This window comes from Euprymna scolopes, chromosome 44 (genome assembly GCF_053919585.1).
Source record: "Euprymna scolopes isolate OS-2025 chromosome 44, ASM5391958v1, whole genome shotgun sequence".
NCBI lineage: Eukaryota > Metazoa > Mollusca > Cephalopoda > Sepiida > Sepiolidae > Euprymna > Euprymna scolopes.
In genome coordinates this window covers 3,254,175-3,272,362 of record NC_136525.1, presented here as the reverse complement: position 1 = coordinate 3,272,362, position 18,188 = coordinate 3,254,175, and the positions used below count along the sequence as shown (strand labels likewise).

General features: G+C 32.4%; 1 protein-coding gene across 1 annotated transcript in view; it reads right to left on the bottom strand.

The window, feature by feature from the left end:
• LOC145268652 (metal-response element-binding transcription factor 2-like) overlaps nt 1-18,188 on the bottom strand; it is a 122,755-nt gene that overhangs the window by 11,733 nt on the left and 92,834 nt on the right. Inside the window, exons 8-13 of the mRNA XM_080124137.1 lie at nt 17,441-17,517; nt 10,168-10,220; nt 7,323-7,434; nt 5,808-5,931; nt 4,170-4,240; nt 1,833-2,006 (exon numbers count right to left, since the gene is read on the bottom strand). Coding sequence (XP_079980263.1) covers nt 1,833-2,006; nt 4,170-4,240; nt 5,808-5,931; nt 7,323-7,434; nt 10,168-10,220; nt 17,441-17,517 — 611 coding nt within the window. The remainder of the gene's footprint in view (nt 1-1,832; nt 2,007-4,169; nt 4,241-5,807; nt 5,932-7,322; nt 7,435-10,167; nt 10,221-17,440; nt 17,518-18,188) is intronic.

Sequence of the window (18,188 nt, the reverse complement as noted above, 5' to 3'; positions counted from 1 at the left end):
ATGTGATCTGTTTTCTATAATAGTGAACCATATAGGAGCCTATTCGTGACCAGACACACACAGACGTCCAGCTTTATATATATATATATATATATATATATATATATATATATATATATATATATAAAAGCCACCTTTTTTGGCAATTTTGTAAGTTCCAAATCTCAGCAACTATTGATCAGAATTTAATAAATGAAGACTCGTTGGGAAGCTAATAACCTGAATTGTGTAGTGGGCTATGTGATATTTTCCTCTCCAGTCACACATTTTGGGGATCATCTACTATCCAGAGCCTATCTTTGGCACTTTCTTATAGTAATAAAATGTTTCAACCATAGTCATTTGTTTTCCTAGTTTTGCATATGAATTACAAAATATCTGATATTTTCCCAAAACCTCTGGCCTTGGAGGGGAAATTAAAATTTGCTGCTATGGTTTCAAATGATCTGAAATAACAGCAAGGGGAGACTTGATTCCATATATTTCCCATATGTTATATCTCCCCTCTTTGATTTTCATACATGAAGTAAATTTCACAGTGTATAAAGATTATTTGACACCGGAGATATTCATAATCATATCCTATTTCCAAAAGAGGGGAGATATAACATACGAGAAATATTTGGAATCAAAAATGAAAATTCTTTTTTCTATGATAGCTTTTGTTTTGATGCCTCCAAATTGGAAGTTATTTTTTTTTTTTTTTTACACCCATCCTTTTCATAAGCTTTCACACTATCATACATCAGAGTCCATTTTTTGAAGACTCTTTTTGAACCCAGTCAACGACAGGTACTTCTGCTAGTATCTATCTAATTATAAAACTCAAATGGCCTTATTGTAACTCAACATCCGGTTTACGACTTCCGTTTGCCTATGCACACATAAACAAATAATCAACGTGACAATAAAACATTATTTTACTGTGTACATTTTCAGCATCCCAATTATTTTTTTTTTTTCGCATTTAAATTATCCAAATAAACAATTATTAATACTTTCTGCATTTTTTTAATCGTTCATTTCAGTATTACGTTATTACGTTTCAGTTATTTTAACGCAATTTTCTTACAAATAAATCAACTTTAACCTGTTGACAACCATAAGAGCATTTTACAACGGCGATTTACCCACCACTTACGTTTTTTAAAAATTTATTCTCCATTTTTTTAATACACCTTTCTAAAAAAAACATACATACATTTTCTTCTACACTACCAACATAAATAACTCCGAAAATGATTTTTTTAAATTTGCGTTACAAATAAATAATCAACGCGACAATAAAACATTGTTTTACTGTGTACGTTTTCAGCGTCCCAATTGTTTTTTTTTTTGTTTGCGTTTAAATTAAAAGACATATCAAAATTTGAATTTAACCTTAATTATTATGGTATCTGTTCAGTGCACATTTACCTATAAGTATGGCAAACTACTTATAATTCAGTGGCTGTTCATTTTTTTTCTCAAAAATAAACAATTATAAACAGAACAACTCATAGAATCTATCTATATTCTTTTTTCATTTTAATATACTTTCATAGAAATGTTTCTGTTATGTCAAAAAAACCTATTTTCTTTATGTCACAAGTGTCACGCTCATACATGAATTTCATAGCTAATATAATATACTGACACAACGGGTCACGTGTAGTCTAGTATATATATATATATAATAAGCACAAAAAAACAAAAGAGTTTGTGTCACATATGTAAATGTTCCTACAGGACTGACGCTGGATTAACAGCACTTAACAATAGAAATGGAAAACTTCTGTTTAAAGAAAAAGCGATTAGCAAGAGAGGGAGAGTGAAGTGTGTGTGGTTTTTACCATTCGACTGGAACAAATGTCTTTGTTTTCCGGCCTTTCATCTGTAAATTGCTCATTACTTCGTCTGTGATTTGACCATCGATGGGAAGGTCAAATGTAGGGGGAGACGGTGGCAGGCGTAGGCGAAGACCCCACAGACTACAGCTCTTCTTTATTTCACGGCCACACTGAAATCTAAAAAAAAAATAAATAAATAAATAAATATATATATGGGCTTGTATTACTGTACACATAGATTCGAAAAAGTTGTCAAAAAACAAATATATAACAAATGTTATCAAAGGCAAGATAAGTTACTTTTCTACCAAACTAGATATATTTTTCGTGTTTTTATTCAATGTAATATGTTTATTCAGCTCGAAAACCATACAGTGTTTACCGATGTATTGGAAAATTCAAGATGGTGTCTGACTCCCTCTTTAACACATTAGTTTGGGAAAAGGTGTTATAAATAAAAAACTGGATAAAATACTGGCTCAATATATGTTACCGTGACATAGCTTGACATATTCAGCGGGTTTTTAATAGTATTTTGTCTAGTTTTTTTATTTATAACACCTTTTCCCAAACTTTCCGTGTTAAAGAGGGAGTCAGACGCCATCTTGAATTTTCCAATACATCGGTAAACACTATGTTTTTCTAGCTGAATAAACATGTTACATTGAATAAAAACACGAAAAATAGATCCAGTTTGGTAGAAAAGTAACTTAGCTTGCCTTTGATAACATTTATTTGTTATATATTTGTTTTGTGACAACTTTTTCGAATTTATGTGTACAGTAATACAAACCCATATATATATAAATTTTGACAAGCTTTTAAATAGTCACCATTTTAAAAAACTTCTATAAGATTTTTATTTATACAAATATGTTTTGGTCAAACATAAAAAATAGTTGGACCTCTTCATGGCCAAATTTATATTTTTTATTAATTTTTTTTATTTTTTTATTTTAAAGAAAAGCCACTAAACACTCTAGAGGTTTGGTTATATATAGTGCCAACAAAAGTGAAATTCTAAAGCGAGTGTTTACAAGTGGATGTGTGGGCATCCGAAAGTGTTATATAAGCTAGTCCAAATTGTCAACATCCACCAGTTTTAACGCTTCTTCAATTTCTCTCACACACCTCACCCATCGATTATTATTGAACAATAAAATACATCCTTATATTTTTTACCAAAGTATTTTTTAGATACAGAAGAAATACGACAGTATGAGAGAAGTAATGATGGCTCAACGACATTGACTGGCAAGATTGCTGTTCTGAATTTGAATCCAGTTTATTCCACAGAAACACTTTCATCTAGAGATGTTGGCAACCTTCATGTGGTCCATCCCGTAAGTGCACAATGCCTTTATAGAAAGAATTCTAATTAGAAAGATATCATGGAAACAAATGCCAACAATAATCAAGTGATTCATTCAAAAATGTACGAATACGGATTAACAACGATAAATGATCAAATAAAATCTTTTTTATATCACTTGTATTGTTCGGGCTATCGTTCTCATCTTGAGTGTTATTTGTGCAATGTTTCGGTCGGATTGTCCTTCTGCCGTCTTCAGACATGTTGGTTGTTGTTTAGAAAAGAAAAGAGAAAAGTTACCGACTCCATAGATATTTTCATATCCTGAGTCTATTTTACAGTTTTAGTTTCAAATTTGTGAAAAATAAATTGGTTGACAAATTCGAAAATATCTACAGAACCAGTAACTCTTCTCTTTTCTTTTTCAAACAACAACCAACATGCATGAAGATGGTCGAAGGTCAATCCGATCGAAATGTTGCACAAATAACACTCGAGGTGAGAACAATAGTCCGATCAAAACAAGTAAAATAAACCATCAGGCCTTATCTCAAAACCTTTTTTTATGTTACTGAATTTTTGAGATGAGGATTGAATATTTGTGTCATTTAGATTCTTCGGACTACTGTTCTCATCTTGAATGTTATTTGCACAATGTTTCGGTCGATGTGATCTTCGACCTTCTTTAAGCGTATGCTGTCAAACTCAGTAATTTCCACAAAATTTTGAACCAAGTATTTATCTACCCGTGGCATAATGGATAAAGTACTTAGTATATTTAGTTGTAAGTGACACTCTTCTGGAGGTTGATGGTTCAATCCTCAATGCAGATGATACTCAAAATACAAATGCGAATTACTGAGGACTTCTACCCAGTCATGGCTGACGGGACAAGAACATTTCAAATCTTACTGCAGATTCCTAGAGTTCAACAAGATATAACTGAAGAAGGTGGTAGGTTATATTGACCAAAACGAAAATAGTCGGAAAAGTCCAAATAATGTGAAACACTATTTTTGACAACTTACCGCTTTTTGTGACTTCGGAGGGTTTCAAGGATTATTTCTTTTAATTCACTCTGATCACGTGTTTCCAGTTGCTATGAAGACAGGAAGAAGAAGAAGGAAAAAAAAACAATTAGAACGGATGTATAAAAATTATGTAAAATTATATATAGATGGTGTTCAAAATTAAGCTGACATTTTTGGGGAAGGAAAGAAAAACAAAAAACTATCTTGGCTAATAATTGATATCTTCTCAAAATTCTCTCAGAAGATCTTTTGCTAAATACAATTTACTTGAAAAAACTGCCTTCAGCTTCCACCATGGCCTCCGAGTGGAACTTGAACCTGGCGCATGCAATCTTCAGTGTCGTTCCAAAGAAGCCTGAATACCAACTTTACCTCAGACATCACCAGGTGGTATCTTTATCAACTGTGTTCCACACAGTAGTCCACGGGATTGAATTCTAATGGCAAGTGCTCGTCTGAGCTCCAATCTATGCCCCCCCCTCCTTGCCAAACTTTCACAAAAATAGACTTGACTAGCTACAACTACTACCAACAATCCTCCAACTCTCTGTGTGTGCCTAAATCTAAATGCAGATTCCATGAACAAAGCTTCTTACTCAGAACTGCCCACCCGTGGAACACTGTTCCACTGGCCTGCTTCTCGGGCCGATTACAATATGGTAGCCTTCAAGTCCGATGTAAACAAGTTCTTGTCGAGTCGTCCCCTTAAAGAATCCAAATTCTACCCAATCTACACCATCATTGATTATTATACTACCACCTTACATTCGCTAAACCTTATCCTTGAGTGGCCTTTAGCCCTTGATAAGTGGTGACTCGTGTGTGTGTGTATATATATATATATATATATATATATAAATAAATAAAAAAAACAGGCAAGCTGTAGAGGTCAGATGTTGCATCTAGTGCGGCAAGCCCTTTTGGAGGCGCACCAGCTCCCCACATTTTGGGGTCTTATGCTTTCTTGTCCTTTTGGGGAGAAAAGTAAAGTTGAAAAAAAAAAAAAAAATTTTATTAAAAGTTTGGCATATATAGCAGTGGTTCGCTGAACTCAAACTGTTGATAAAAACCTATGGTTGAAAAGGGTCCAACCAATGTCGACACCGGCTTCTGAATAGGTGAAAATCCAGAAGAATCCGTTAAAATGTAACAATATGTAATAAGTAGGTATGCCTCTTCCGATTTCTTTTTATCTCTATGCCTTCGTTTCGCCAGAAGAGAATGAAATAATGCAGATTCAATTTAACTGGCGGCAACGACTGTTGAAAAGTTAAAATCAGGATCCTGAAGAAGGATAGCTGATCCTCAGCTCAGTCAAGTTTAAAAAAAAAAAAAAAAAAAAACACTTCATGAAATTTTTACCTAAATTTCTATTTTTATGAAAGGAAAAAGATGTGTTAGCTTTTATTAATTATACATCACTAGCAGGCCACTTGGCATTGTCCGTTGTAAAATACATGTAATCATGATATTCTGATTAATGCAGATTTCGTATTTATTATTGTTATCTTGAACTCAATATATAGCAATGATTTAAAGTTAATAAAAAAAAAAAAAAAAAAGACGTGTGCCACCACCGAGAATAGAAACCAAAATGTATTGTATTAAAACTTTTCGTCAAAAATTAATACTTACAGAGTCTAATTGCACAGTCTCATGATTCATGGCGATCCAAGGCAGGAGGACTTTGTCCAAATCGTAATATTTTTTCTGATGCCTGATCGACAAGTCGAACAAAGCAAGCTGTATGATGTCTACCCTGAAATCAAAACAACACAATTAGAAAGTTTATACCAGAACTGTCCGATATACGATGCAATAAAGACACATTAACAGTTGTATGTAACGTCGTTTAATCTTTGGTATTCAAATTAAAAATGCTTGAACTTTTTTTTTTTTTTTATATATAAACAGATTCACGCATCCATCTACCTGAATTAAAAAAATAATAATTTGGACCAATCAGAGGATTTTCTGAGTTTATTCAAAATGTCTTTTTTGGAGCCATCTCAACACCCTATCAAAAAAAAAAAAAAATAAATAATCAGTGCTACTGGGCTGAGGCGTCTTTTACTAGTCTCTCCCCTTTCGATAGGGTCCAAAACAAAGTCTCCAATCTAATAGGTCCCAATTTATCAACTAAGCTCCCACCACTGTCCCATCACCGCAATGTTGCATCTGTGCCCATTTTACAAATATTTTAATGGAATGTGCTCTGATGAACTCGTATCCCTAACTAACCCGCATAGCAACAAAATCACGCTCCTTCACTGTTGACGTCTCTAAATGCCAGAAAGCTTTCTACTCTAATAGTTTTTGCCCTGCCCTCGAACAGTTAGACTTTGGAATTCCCTTCCCGCAACCTGCTTTTCTGACATTACTGACATGCAGAACTTTAAATGTAGTGTGAACCAACATCTTGTTAATCTTTATAAAGCTGGTCCTTAATAGTAGCCCCTTACGTCCAAGTGGGGATATGCATTGTTAGGGATGAACATGAGTACAACAAAAATAAAAAAATTTACTGCTAAAAAACATCTACAATTTTTAAAAAGTATTTTTTTTTCTTTTAAATGAAAAATTTTAGATTAAATGAGAGCATTTTCTTCCTTTATGTTGAATTTTTATCCAGAAGTCCACAAAAAAAAAAAAAAAAAAAAAAAAAAAAAAAAGGGAAAATTCTTTATGATATATGTACCTGCCACAAAATGAACATGTCACATTCCACAAAAATCACGTAAATTGATCAAGTAGTTTTTTTTTATATCATTTTTAATGAATTTTAGCAATTAATAGTATATTGTAGGCATTTTACAAGGTTGATTTTACAATCTTGGTATAATTTAGTTGTCTCTTTATTAAATATGACATGTTTCACTTAGTCATAAAATTTGGAAAGAAACCCACAAAACTACAATTTACGTGACTTTTGGAATATGACATTTTAGTTTCATGACAGGCACATAGATCATAAAGATTGTATTAGGTTCAATTTTGAATTTGCACCATTTCTTTCTAATTCCCCCTTAAGTTAAAGACATTTTTGTCATGACCTAATCAGTCATGCTTAAATATCACAGACAGAATCAGCAAGGGCACTTGTCGTACACAGATTACAAAACTGGATACTATATCAAAATACAGACTGACCATTTTAGCTGAATGCGCTTCAAGTATTCCGGTCCCGAGTTGCAGAAAGAACAAACAAACAGGTAAAACTTGTCCCCATAAAGCAAGGGTTGGTCGAGGCACTGGATACATGCTGGGGGAAAAAGAGAGGGGAAAAAAAATTTTTCTTTTTTAAATTTTTTTAGGTTTTATGTTAAAAAATAAATTTGAAAATGAATAAAATGAGATCAGACTTGTTTTTACAGACACAAATGTGGACGCGATGCAGGATCACCCTTCCCTTCCTCCTTAAGCAAACGCTTTTAAAAGGGGGGAAAACTTTGTTGGTTTGGCCACACTGCGCGCCATAACTCAGAAGAGTCATCCACAAAATAATAGCTCAAGAACGACTCCAAGATCAGTGAAAAAGCCGACGAGGTCAGCTGAAGACATGGTTACAAATCATTAAAGCATCTCGTCCACACATCTGCGGTATTTGCTGCCAGTCTTGGAACTGGCTGTCCATCACTATCTTGGCTTTGCAAGATTTTTGCTGTAATGCCAACTAATTCCCATTAATCACTTATAAATTATTTTACTTATTAAATAAAACTATTTGATCAATTTACAAGATTTTTGGAATACGATATTTTCTTTGATTTTTCTTCATTTTTGTTTTTTAATATTCAGGAATTCCGGACAAACATGACAAAGGTCAGAGAGGTTACGTCGACGGAAACACAAAACTCCTAATAAAATAATCAATCATCGTTGTGTATTCATGCTGTTGCGAATTGTCATCCTCATCTTCATAGTTGTTGTTTCAACACGTTTTGGCCAACTCATCCTCTGGTCTTCTTCAGATGATTAACCACAACAGGATAGGAATTCCGAGTCTTCTAACTTATCCCCAGTAATTACTGCCTTCCATAGTTACTGTCTCACCACATTTTGGCCAACTCATCCTCTGGCCTGCTGGGTAGGATTGAAACCGCTATCTTCTAAATTCCAAATTCCAATACAATTACCAATTCTGTTATAAATTACCGATTCCGTTATAAATTTCTGATTCCAATACAATTTATCGATTCTGTTATAAATTTCTGATTCCAATACAATTTATCGATTCTGTTATAAATTTCTGATTCCAATACGATTTATCGATTCTGTTATAAATTTCTGATTCCAATACGATTTATCGATTCTGTTATAAATTTCTGATTTCAATACAATTACCAATTCTGTTCTAAATTCCTGACTCCGATAAAATTTACGATTCCGTTCTAAATTCCCAATTCCAATACAATTACGTCACCGTAAGGAAAAAGAAAACTAGAATGAGAAAATAAAAGTTGTTCTAAAACAAAAAAAGAGAGTTGAAATTCTTTTCTTTGTTTTGTGACTGAGGCTACAACGTGTTGGTTCCCCGGACAACATTACAGAGTTTTTGTTTTTATTGACTTTGTGTTTGTATTTCTTATTCAAATTTCTAGCGTTTTTCAATAAGGTTCATAAGATTTTCTTTCTTTTTTTTTTAACAAAGGAGTTACCACTTATAAAGGCCCAGAGGCTACTCAAGGATAAGGGTGAATAAGCGTACAGTGGTCAATGGGACAATGTTGTAATAATTGTTAGTAGTTGAAATTTGGTGAATTGGATTCCTTGTGTACGTTGGACTTGAAGACGACCATATTATAGTCAGCTGGAAAGCAGGCAAAAGGAAAAGAGTTCCACAGGCGTGCAGTTCTAAGAAAGAAACTTTGTTCATGGAATCTACATTTTGGTTTAGGCATAGATAAAGAGTGTGGGAAATTATTGATAGTGTTTTCAGCTAGACGAGTGTTTCTCGTGAAAGTTTGGCGAAGGGGGACCATAGATTGGAGCTCGGACGAGCACTTGTCATGAAAATAACGATAAAGCAGAGACAGGCTCACAACGTTTCTTCTGTGGGAAAGAGGTTGCAAGGAAGAAAAAAGGACCCCCCCCTCCCCCAACTATGCTACAAAGTCTATTTTGAACTCTGTCAAGGCAGGATATATTTTAGATTTCATAGAGAAACCGACACAGGTTTATAAATAATTTTGCAATATATTTTTTTTTAAATTAACTTTTGCAATATATTTTTTTTAAAAGTTAACTGAGCCAATAGAAGGAAGGCAGGTCTTAAATACCAAATAGGCAGACTTCTGAATACCTCATTTCTGCCACCTCTTTATTTTATCTTTTTGTTTTTAATAGTTCAACAAATTCACCTCAGTCGACATCATTTTAAGATAATTTCTTTTTTTCTCCACATTTCCCGTTCATCTATAAATATAAAAGCGAAAATGTGTGTGTGTTCGTTTTTTCTGTGTGTCTACAAAAGGCTTCTTTCAGAGAAGCAGTCGCTCGCTTCACAACTTTTTAAAACTTTTTATATCACATATAAATCGTAATATCTCACAGTTAACAACGAAGCTTGCCTGTCTATTTAATTTGCTCGATTTCAGGAAGATAAATATTCAATATTTGTCGCTCGCCGCATGTGGGTTAGTCTTTTTCCTATAACATCTGGGGGCGTTCAGCAGTAAATGAAATCCCGCAGTCAAACTTGACCTCATTAACTCATTAAAACGAGCACCTGCTAAATCCAAGTAATTAAATAAATTCAAACGTGTTTCAGTAAGCACGTCGCGGTGGGGCAATGGTTAACGTCGCACGTTTTTTTGGGTTTTTTTTTTTCACAACTTTGCCTCAACGGTTCGGGTTCGATCCTCATACTTACTTTTTTTTTAACACCCCCACACACCTCCAAACACCCGGGCAACGCCGAGTACCCCTCGCTGGTGTTTTATAAATAAATTGTAATCATAATTTCAAGATTGTGAAAAGAAACGATGGATCTTACCTTCGTGGAACCACATTCGGCATCGACAACATTGAAGCATTTTCAAGTACCAACTGCAGAGAGAGAAAAAAAATGTTATATTGAGAATGAAAAAGAAGACAAGGAAATAAAACGGGAAAGGCAGAGAAAGAAAACAAGGCAAAATGAAAGGGCAAAGAAAAAATAAAGAAAAAGGAAAAGAAAAAACAATAAAAGAAAAACAGCAAAAAAAAAGGTAAAAAGAAAATAGAAAAAATTTATGCAATGTTGAGAATAAGAAAAAAGTATTGGATTGTGTAGTGGATTTTCGGTCAGCGTTCAAGTTGTGGATAACTTGGCAAAGACTAAAGTTACCTCTCATGAAAGAGGAGAACTATTTATGGCACAATGGGAGATACCATTGTGCACACATGGGCCAGTCTATTCTTTGGATTATGATTGGCTGAATCACCTGATTGGATATGCTTGTACATAAATACAAGCCCTCAGTCCAGCTCAATCTGGTGTCAGTCTTGTGCATAAGCTGAACCCTTGGTAAGTGTTGCTGCTATTATTATTATTATTATTGTTGTTATTGACTAACACAGTTCTTTTGATTATTCTACAAAAAGGAAAGAAAATAAAGTGGAAAGGAAAGAATAAAAAAAAAAAAAGAAACGAGAAAAAAAAGACAAAAAAAAGGGAAAAAAAAATAAATAATCACGCATTTTTCAAACAAATCGGTTGATCGCTTTTGTTGGGGACTCATGCCTCCCCAAAATTACAGTCTACATTACACTGTAGAGAATTTACCATTGATTTTATAAAATTATCTTTATATAATGGCTTAAATTAAAGTTTAAGAAGCAACGGTCAAGTATCATGATTGAATTGTGCTCTAAACAGAAACATTTCTTTCGAATGTGCTTTTCTTATCAAACAACCTACTTTCGATTTTATATGCCAGGTCATTCTGTTTGTATGGTGATAAAACTTCTCAAGTGCACTTGTGATGTTAGGCAGTATGAAGGTGTTAACTTTGGTCAAAATCAATCTGTTCCATTTTTAAATGGATTTTCTTTTCGATTATCGATTTTTAATACTTATCAGAAGCATTTAGATTCCAAACCTAAAACCACCCCAAGACAAAAATTACATTTGTGTGAAATTTAAAAACAAATCAGCACAGTCATTTCAGATTCCATAGGGAACACATATAGAGAGAAAGTACCTTTTATATATATAAAAGTACCTATTACTAATCATTAAATTTGATTTGCTGTGGGTTTGTATAAGAATAGGAGGGGCGTGCAATAAGTAATGCCCCTAACCCACTTCCCATAGCAGTAGAGCAACGAAACCTGGCACAGTTATTAGTCTTTCTCTACATAGGAACCACACAGAGTTATGCATTTCTCCCATCGTTTGATGCAGCTCTGGAGACCGTTTTTGTAGAACACCTCAGGTTGGTCCTCCAACCACAACGTGACTTCAGAAATCAAGGCTGCATCATCTGGGAAACGCTTTCCTTTCAAAAACAACTTCATGGCTGGGAAGAGGTGAAAGTCAGAGGGTGCAAAGTCAGGAGAGTAGGGAGGATGGGAAGGATTTCATAACCACACGTCTGTGCTTCTGATCTGGCGACATGCGAGTTGTAAACTGGAGCATTGTCCCGCAGGAGGAGGGTACCTTTGCTGATCTTGCCCCGCCTCTTGATTTTGATAGCTTCCCTTAATTTCCTCAAAAGTAAAGTATAATAGGCTCCTGTAATTGTGGTACCCTTTGCCAGGAAATCTCATCACTACTCCATCCTGGTCCCTGAAGACTGTGAGCATGACCTTGCCAGCGGAGGGCTGCACCCTTGCCTTCTTTGGAGGTGGTGAGTCCATGTGCTTCCACTGCATTGACTGGGCTTTGGTCTCTGAATCATAGTGATGGACCCAGGTTTCATTCTGTGTAATCAGTCTTTTGGAAAACTGACTCATCTTCTTGGCACATCTCCAAATTCATCCTCGATCACTCGACGCGTTCTCGCTTCTGGAATGGTGTTAGCAACCTGGGAATCCATCTGGCAGACACCTTATGCATATGCAAATGGTCATGAATGATAGTTTCCACAGACCCTGTACTAATCTTGACATCTTGGGCTATTTGGCGAATAGTAATGCGCCAAGCTTCCAAAATGGCAGCCTCAACTTGACGAACAGATGCCTCATCAATGGCAGAAAGGGGGTGACCAGGTCTAGGAGCTGTTTCCACAGACTTCCGGCCATGTTTGAATTCACGATGCTAGTGTTTTACAAGGTCATATGATGGGGCATTATCACCATAAGTTACTTTCATTTCATCAAAAGTCTTCTGTAGTGTGCGTCCTTTCAAATACAAAAACTGGATCACTGCTCGACATTTAACAGGCTCCATTTCACACCTAACTCAGTTCAAACATCAGTAAAACAGAAACCACAATTAGTTCAGAGCTGTAATTTGCCACATAACCCATAGAGATATAAATCATTGCATATGCAAACTTTCAGCTAGACCACACAACTGGAAGTGGGTCAGAGGCATTACTTATTGCACGCCCCTCATAACATCCTCGATGAGAACCATCATTCAAATAACCTGAATTATCTTTATCGCAAACATTCAAAAACATTCACAATTGATATATATATATTAGTGGTCTGGCAAGGCCACAGGGGAGACAATCAAGGAAAAAAACAAAAAAAAAAAAACAAGCAAAATTAATCCTAAAGCAACAAAACTGAAACTGGCCTGCAGGATACTCTTCAAAAAACCTGCAAATTTCTAAAACACTTCTTTCTAATACTAACAACCATTTCTGTAAGGTCTAACGAGGCTGTTGGATCGTAAACATGGTCCAACATCCGAAACATATGTAACCAAACAGATAAAACAGTAATAAAAAAAATAAAACACATTTGCTCTGCAATAGTATTGAGCACTCTCTTCAGGTTTTTACTAATTACCAGTTTTACCAAATATATATATATATATATATATATATTCGATCCCGCATTTTGCTAATTCCTACCCTCTGATTAGAAGGAGAGTATTTCTTCGAAACTCCGCAGATTAAGGACTATCCATTTATCTTGTGTTTCCTTTTCAGATTAAATATGTTTTTAACTCATTTCAAGGTGTTTTTTAACATATTTTATTAACTGTTTGCTCATATATATATATATATATATATATATATGTTGTTTGTTTTCGTTTTAGCGATATGTTTTGAATGAATTCAATTATTTACGAAAGTGCATTTTTACCTAAATGCAAGTTGGGAATAATTTTCCCTTTTAACCAATTTGGTACCCCCACATGGGGAGCGGTATATATATTATTTTTAAAATGTAATTATCCAGACACGTGTTTCGTCCTCTATGACTCATCAGCCACTCTGATTACATTTTAAAAATAATAGTGGTCTGGCAAGACACAGGGGAGACAACCAAGGAAAAAAAAAACCCTAAGCAAAATTCATGCCAAAGCAGCAAAACTGAAGCTGACCTGCAGGACACTGTATATACAAAATATAGGCATATTTTATTGGTTCTTTTTTACCAATTGTTATAAAAATTTTAACCTTAGAATAGAATTATAATACTATAAATTATATAATATTATAAAATTTTAACCATAGAATAGTATTATAATCTCCAAAAAGCCTGAAAATTTTTATGTAGTTTTGTCCCATAGAATAAAAAGATATGAGCATTTCAATATTCAATTTGGCTACGAATATAGATATATCCATATATATTGTAAGGCCCCCTCTTTGGGTTGAGCACTGTCGTAAATAATCTCACCCACTATTTAATTGGCTGAAAAATGCGACGCTGTTTGTTTATAACAAGCGGTTCGAGCACTGTAAAAGTGGTGGACAAATGTTTGTTTAAATAAACATTTGGTGAGATAATTTACGGGCGCCGCTCCCGTAGGTCGATCGGTAGAACTGCTGACTGTCAACGTGATGGTTCTAGGTTAAATCCTTGGTTGAGGAGAGGTGCTAGTCTAGCGGCACTGATGAGTTGTGATACAATGAAACAGGACTGCATGTTGATGACTACAAATATATATATATATATATATATATTTATTTCCTTGATAAAGGGGAGACTAAAACTTGCTGCTATGGTTTCAAATGATCTGAAACAACAGCAAGGGGAGACTTGATTCCAAATATTTCTCATGTTATATCTCTTTTTTAGAAATAGGATACAATTATGAATATCTCCAGTATCAAATGATCTTTATACACTGTGAAATTTACTTTATGTATGAAAACCAAAGAGGGCAGCTACAACATCATTTAAAATCAAAGCAGCAAATTTTAGTCTCCCCTCTATCAAGGCCAGAGGTTTGGGGGAAATTTATATATATGATGAAAATAATGGAAATAGTATTCCGACAAAATAGAGAAATAAAAAGGAACAAACCATATTATGTGTTCATCAACGTTTCGTCTTTATTTCGAGACTTCTTCTCTCGAAATAAAGACAAAACGTTGATGAACACATAATACGGTTTGTTCCTTTTTATTTATTTACATATATATATATATTGTATTTTGTGTACAGATGAGATAAGTCATTGGTACCGTCGGTTTCAAGCCCGATAATTAGGACCGTTTAAGATATCCAGATCAAGCTCTCTTCAGCCAATACTCATTACTTTCGCTCTTATTTTCAGATTTTCCTTTTAATTGAGCACTCAGCTGGATTTTGTTCCGAAAAAACTAATCATATATATATATTATACACATACATATACACACAGATATGTAAACATCGACTAAATTTCTTTTTCAACATATGATTACTGACGGTTTAGTGTAATTATGCTAGCACCCACAGCAAACACCGTCATTTAGATGTGGTGAAACAAACTTATAGCAAAATACATGAAAATAAACTAATTTATTAAATCTGACTTTTTTTTTAATGAATTAGCTACTTTTATATCTTCCCATAAAAATCTTCAAGGATAGAGAAAATAAGTAATCTATATATCAATACAATAGCGTGTGTTATGTTCTCAGTCATGATTACATCTTTTTTCTTCCGAGTGACTGTCGTTTAATTGTTATGACCTTCCATTTCTTGTAATAAATAGTTTTACCAAGAATCCTTCATAAGTTTTGCTTTCGTTTCAATTCAAGCTGGTTCACCCAAGTCATATGGATATATTTTTTTTATTTTTAAAATCACAACATTATTTTCTATATATAGAAAAACGAAAATGTGTGTGTGTATGTTTGTATGTCTCGCAAAAACTTTTGACAGAGGCAATGGATTTTCACAAGACTGGTATCATTTTGAAGCCTGACATTTTGGACGACAAATATCGAAAAATTGGCACAAAACCTTAAGTCCTTCACCTTAAACTGCTTATGAATTTTGGCAAAATTTAAAACAACATGGCCGCTTCTGACCTCATATTAGCTTCCTCCTAAAATTTTATTTTAATTAAAAAAAAACAAAAAAAAAACGTAATCACGCTACCTAATTTTCACAATATGACACCTTCGTTTTGTGACAAGGACATCCATAATAAAGATTTTATTTCTCTTAATGTGTAATTCTAAATAAGCACCAATCATAATTGCAATCAATAATAACCAATCATAATTGCAATCAATAATAACCAATCATAATTGCAATCAATAATAACCAATCATAATAACTATTAATAATAACCAATCATAATAACTATTAATAATAACCAATCATAATAACTATTAATAATAACCAATCATAATAACTATTAATAATAACCAATCATAATAACTATTAATAATAACCAATCATAATAACTATTAATAATAACCAATCATAATAACTATTAATAATAACCAATCATAATAACTATTAATAATAACCAATCATAATAACTATTAATAATAACCAATCATAATAACTATTAATAATAACCAATCATAATAACTATTAATAATAACCAATCATCATAACTATTAATAATAACCAATCATCATAACTATTAATAATAACCAATCATCATAACTATTAATAATAACCAATCATAATAACTATTAATAATAACCAATCATAATAACTATTAATAATAACCAATCATAATAACTATTAATAATAACCAATCATCATAACTATTAATAATAACCAATCATCATAACTATTAATAATAACCAATCATCATAACTATTAATAATAGCCAATCATCATAACTATTAATAATAGCCAATCATAATAACTATCAATAATAACCAATCATCATAACTATCAATAATAACCAATCATCATAACTATCAATAATAACCAATCATAATAACTATCAATAATAACCAATCATAATAACTATTAATAATAACCAATCATCATAACTAGCAATAATAACCAATCATCATAACTAGCAATAATAACCAATCATCATAACTAGCAATAATAACCAATCATCATAACTAGCAATAATAACCAATCATCATAACTAGCAATAATAACCAATCATCATAACTAGCAATAATAACCAATCATCATAACTAGCAATAATAACCAATCATAATAACTAGCAATAATAACCAATCATAATAACTAGCAATAATAACCAATCATAATAACTAGCAATAATAACCAATCATCATAACTATTAATAATAACCAATCATCATAACTATTAATAATAACCAATCATCATAACTATTAATATTAACCAATCATCATAACTATTAATAACCAATCATCATAACTATTAATAATAACCAATCATCATAACTATTAATAATAACCAATCATCATAACTATTAATAATAACCAATCATCATAACTATTAATAATAACCAATCATCATAACTATTAATAATAATCAATCATCATAACCTTATAATAATCAATCATCATAACTTAATAATAATCAATCATCATAACTTAATAATAATCAATCATCATAACTTAATAATAATCAATCATCATAACTTAATAATAATCAATCATCATAACTTAATAATAATCAATCATCATAACTTAATAATAATCAATCATCATAACTTAATAATAATCAATCATCATAATTTAATAATAATCAATCATCATAACTTAATAATAATCAATCATCATAACTTAATAATAATCAATCATCATAACTTAATATCCAATCATAATTGTTATTAATAACCCATCATAATAGCTATTAATAATAACCAATTATAATTACTATTAATAATAACTAATAAGAATTACAATAATAACTAATAACAATTACTATTAGTAATAACTACTACTACTACTTTGAGAATTACTGCAAATGTTTTTCCTACTTACTCTCCTGGACCGCCACAGTAACAATAACTTTGTTCGAGGTTCGTTTTATGCTGAGCATCCCAGGTCAACATGTTCATCTGAAATTTTAAATTTTATTTAAAGCAAAAATTACAATCAAACATAAGAAATCATTTTTTAAACCAAATTCGTAACTAAAAGATTTTTTTTAATAAAATGAAAACAATACAGGTCAAATATGTTGTCCATATTCCTCATCGTACTATTTTATTCTCACTGTCAAGCGAGATATATATATATATATATATATATATTAATGAAACAGCTGTAATGGAAAAAATCCAGGAAATAAACGAAGGTTATAAAATGAAAACAATACAGGTCAAATATGTTGTCCATATTCATCATCGTACTATTTTATTCTAACTGTCAAGCGAGATATATATATATATATATATATATATATATATATATATATATATATATTAATGAAACAGCTGTAAATGGAAAAAATCCAGAAAATAAACGAAGGTTATAAAATGAAAACGTGAGTCTTTGAATTTTCATCAAAATTTTACACTATATATGCTCTGCCCTATTAAAATAGACACATTGAGCTTAACTCAAAATTAACAGTGAATGGTTTTAAAATGACAATCTAGACCTGTTAAACAATAACGGTATACATTGAAAGTAACATTTCAAAAACAAACTTAAAAAGAAAAAAAAAAAAAAATTATATATATATATATGCATGCACACATACATATTAATGATGAGAATAATGGAA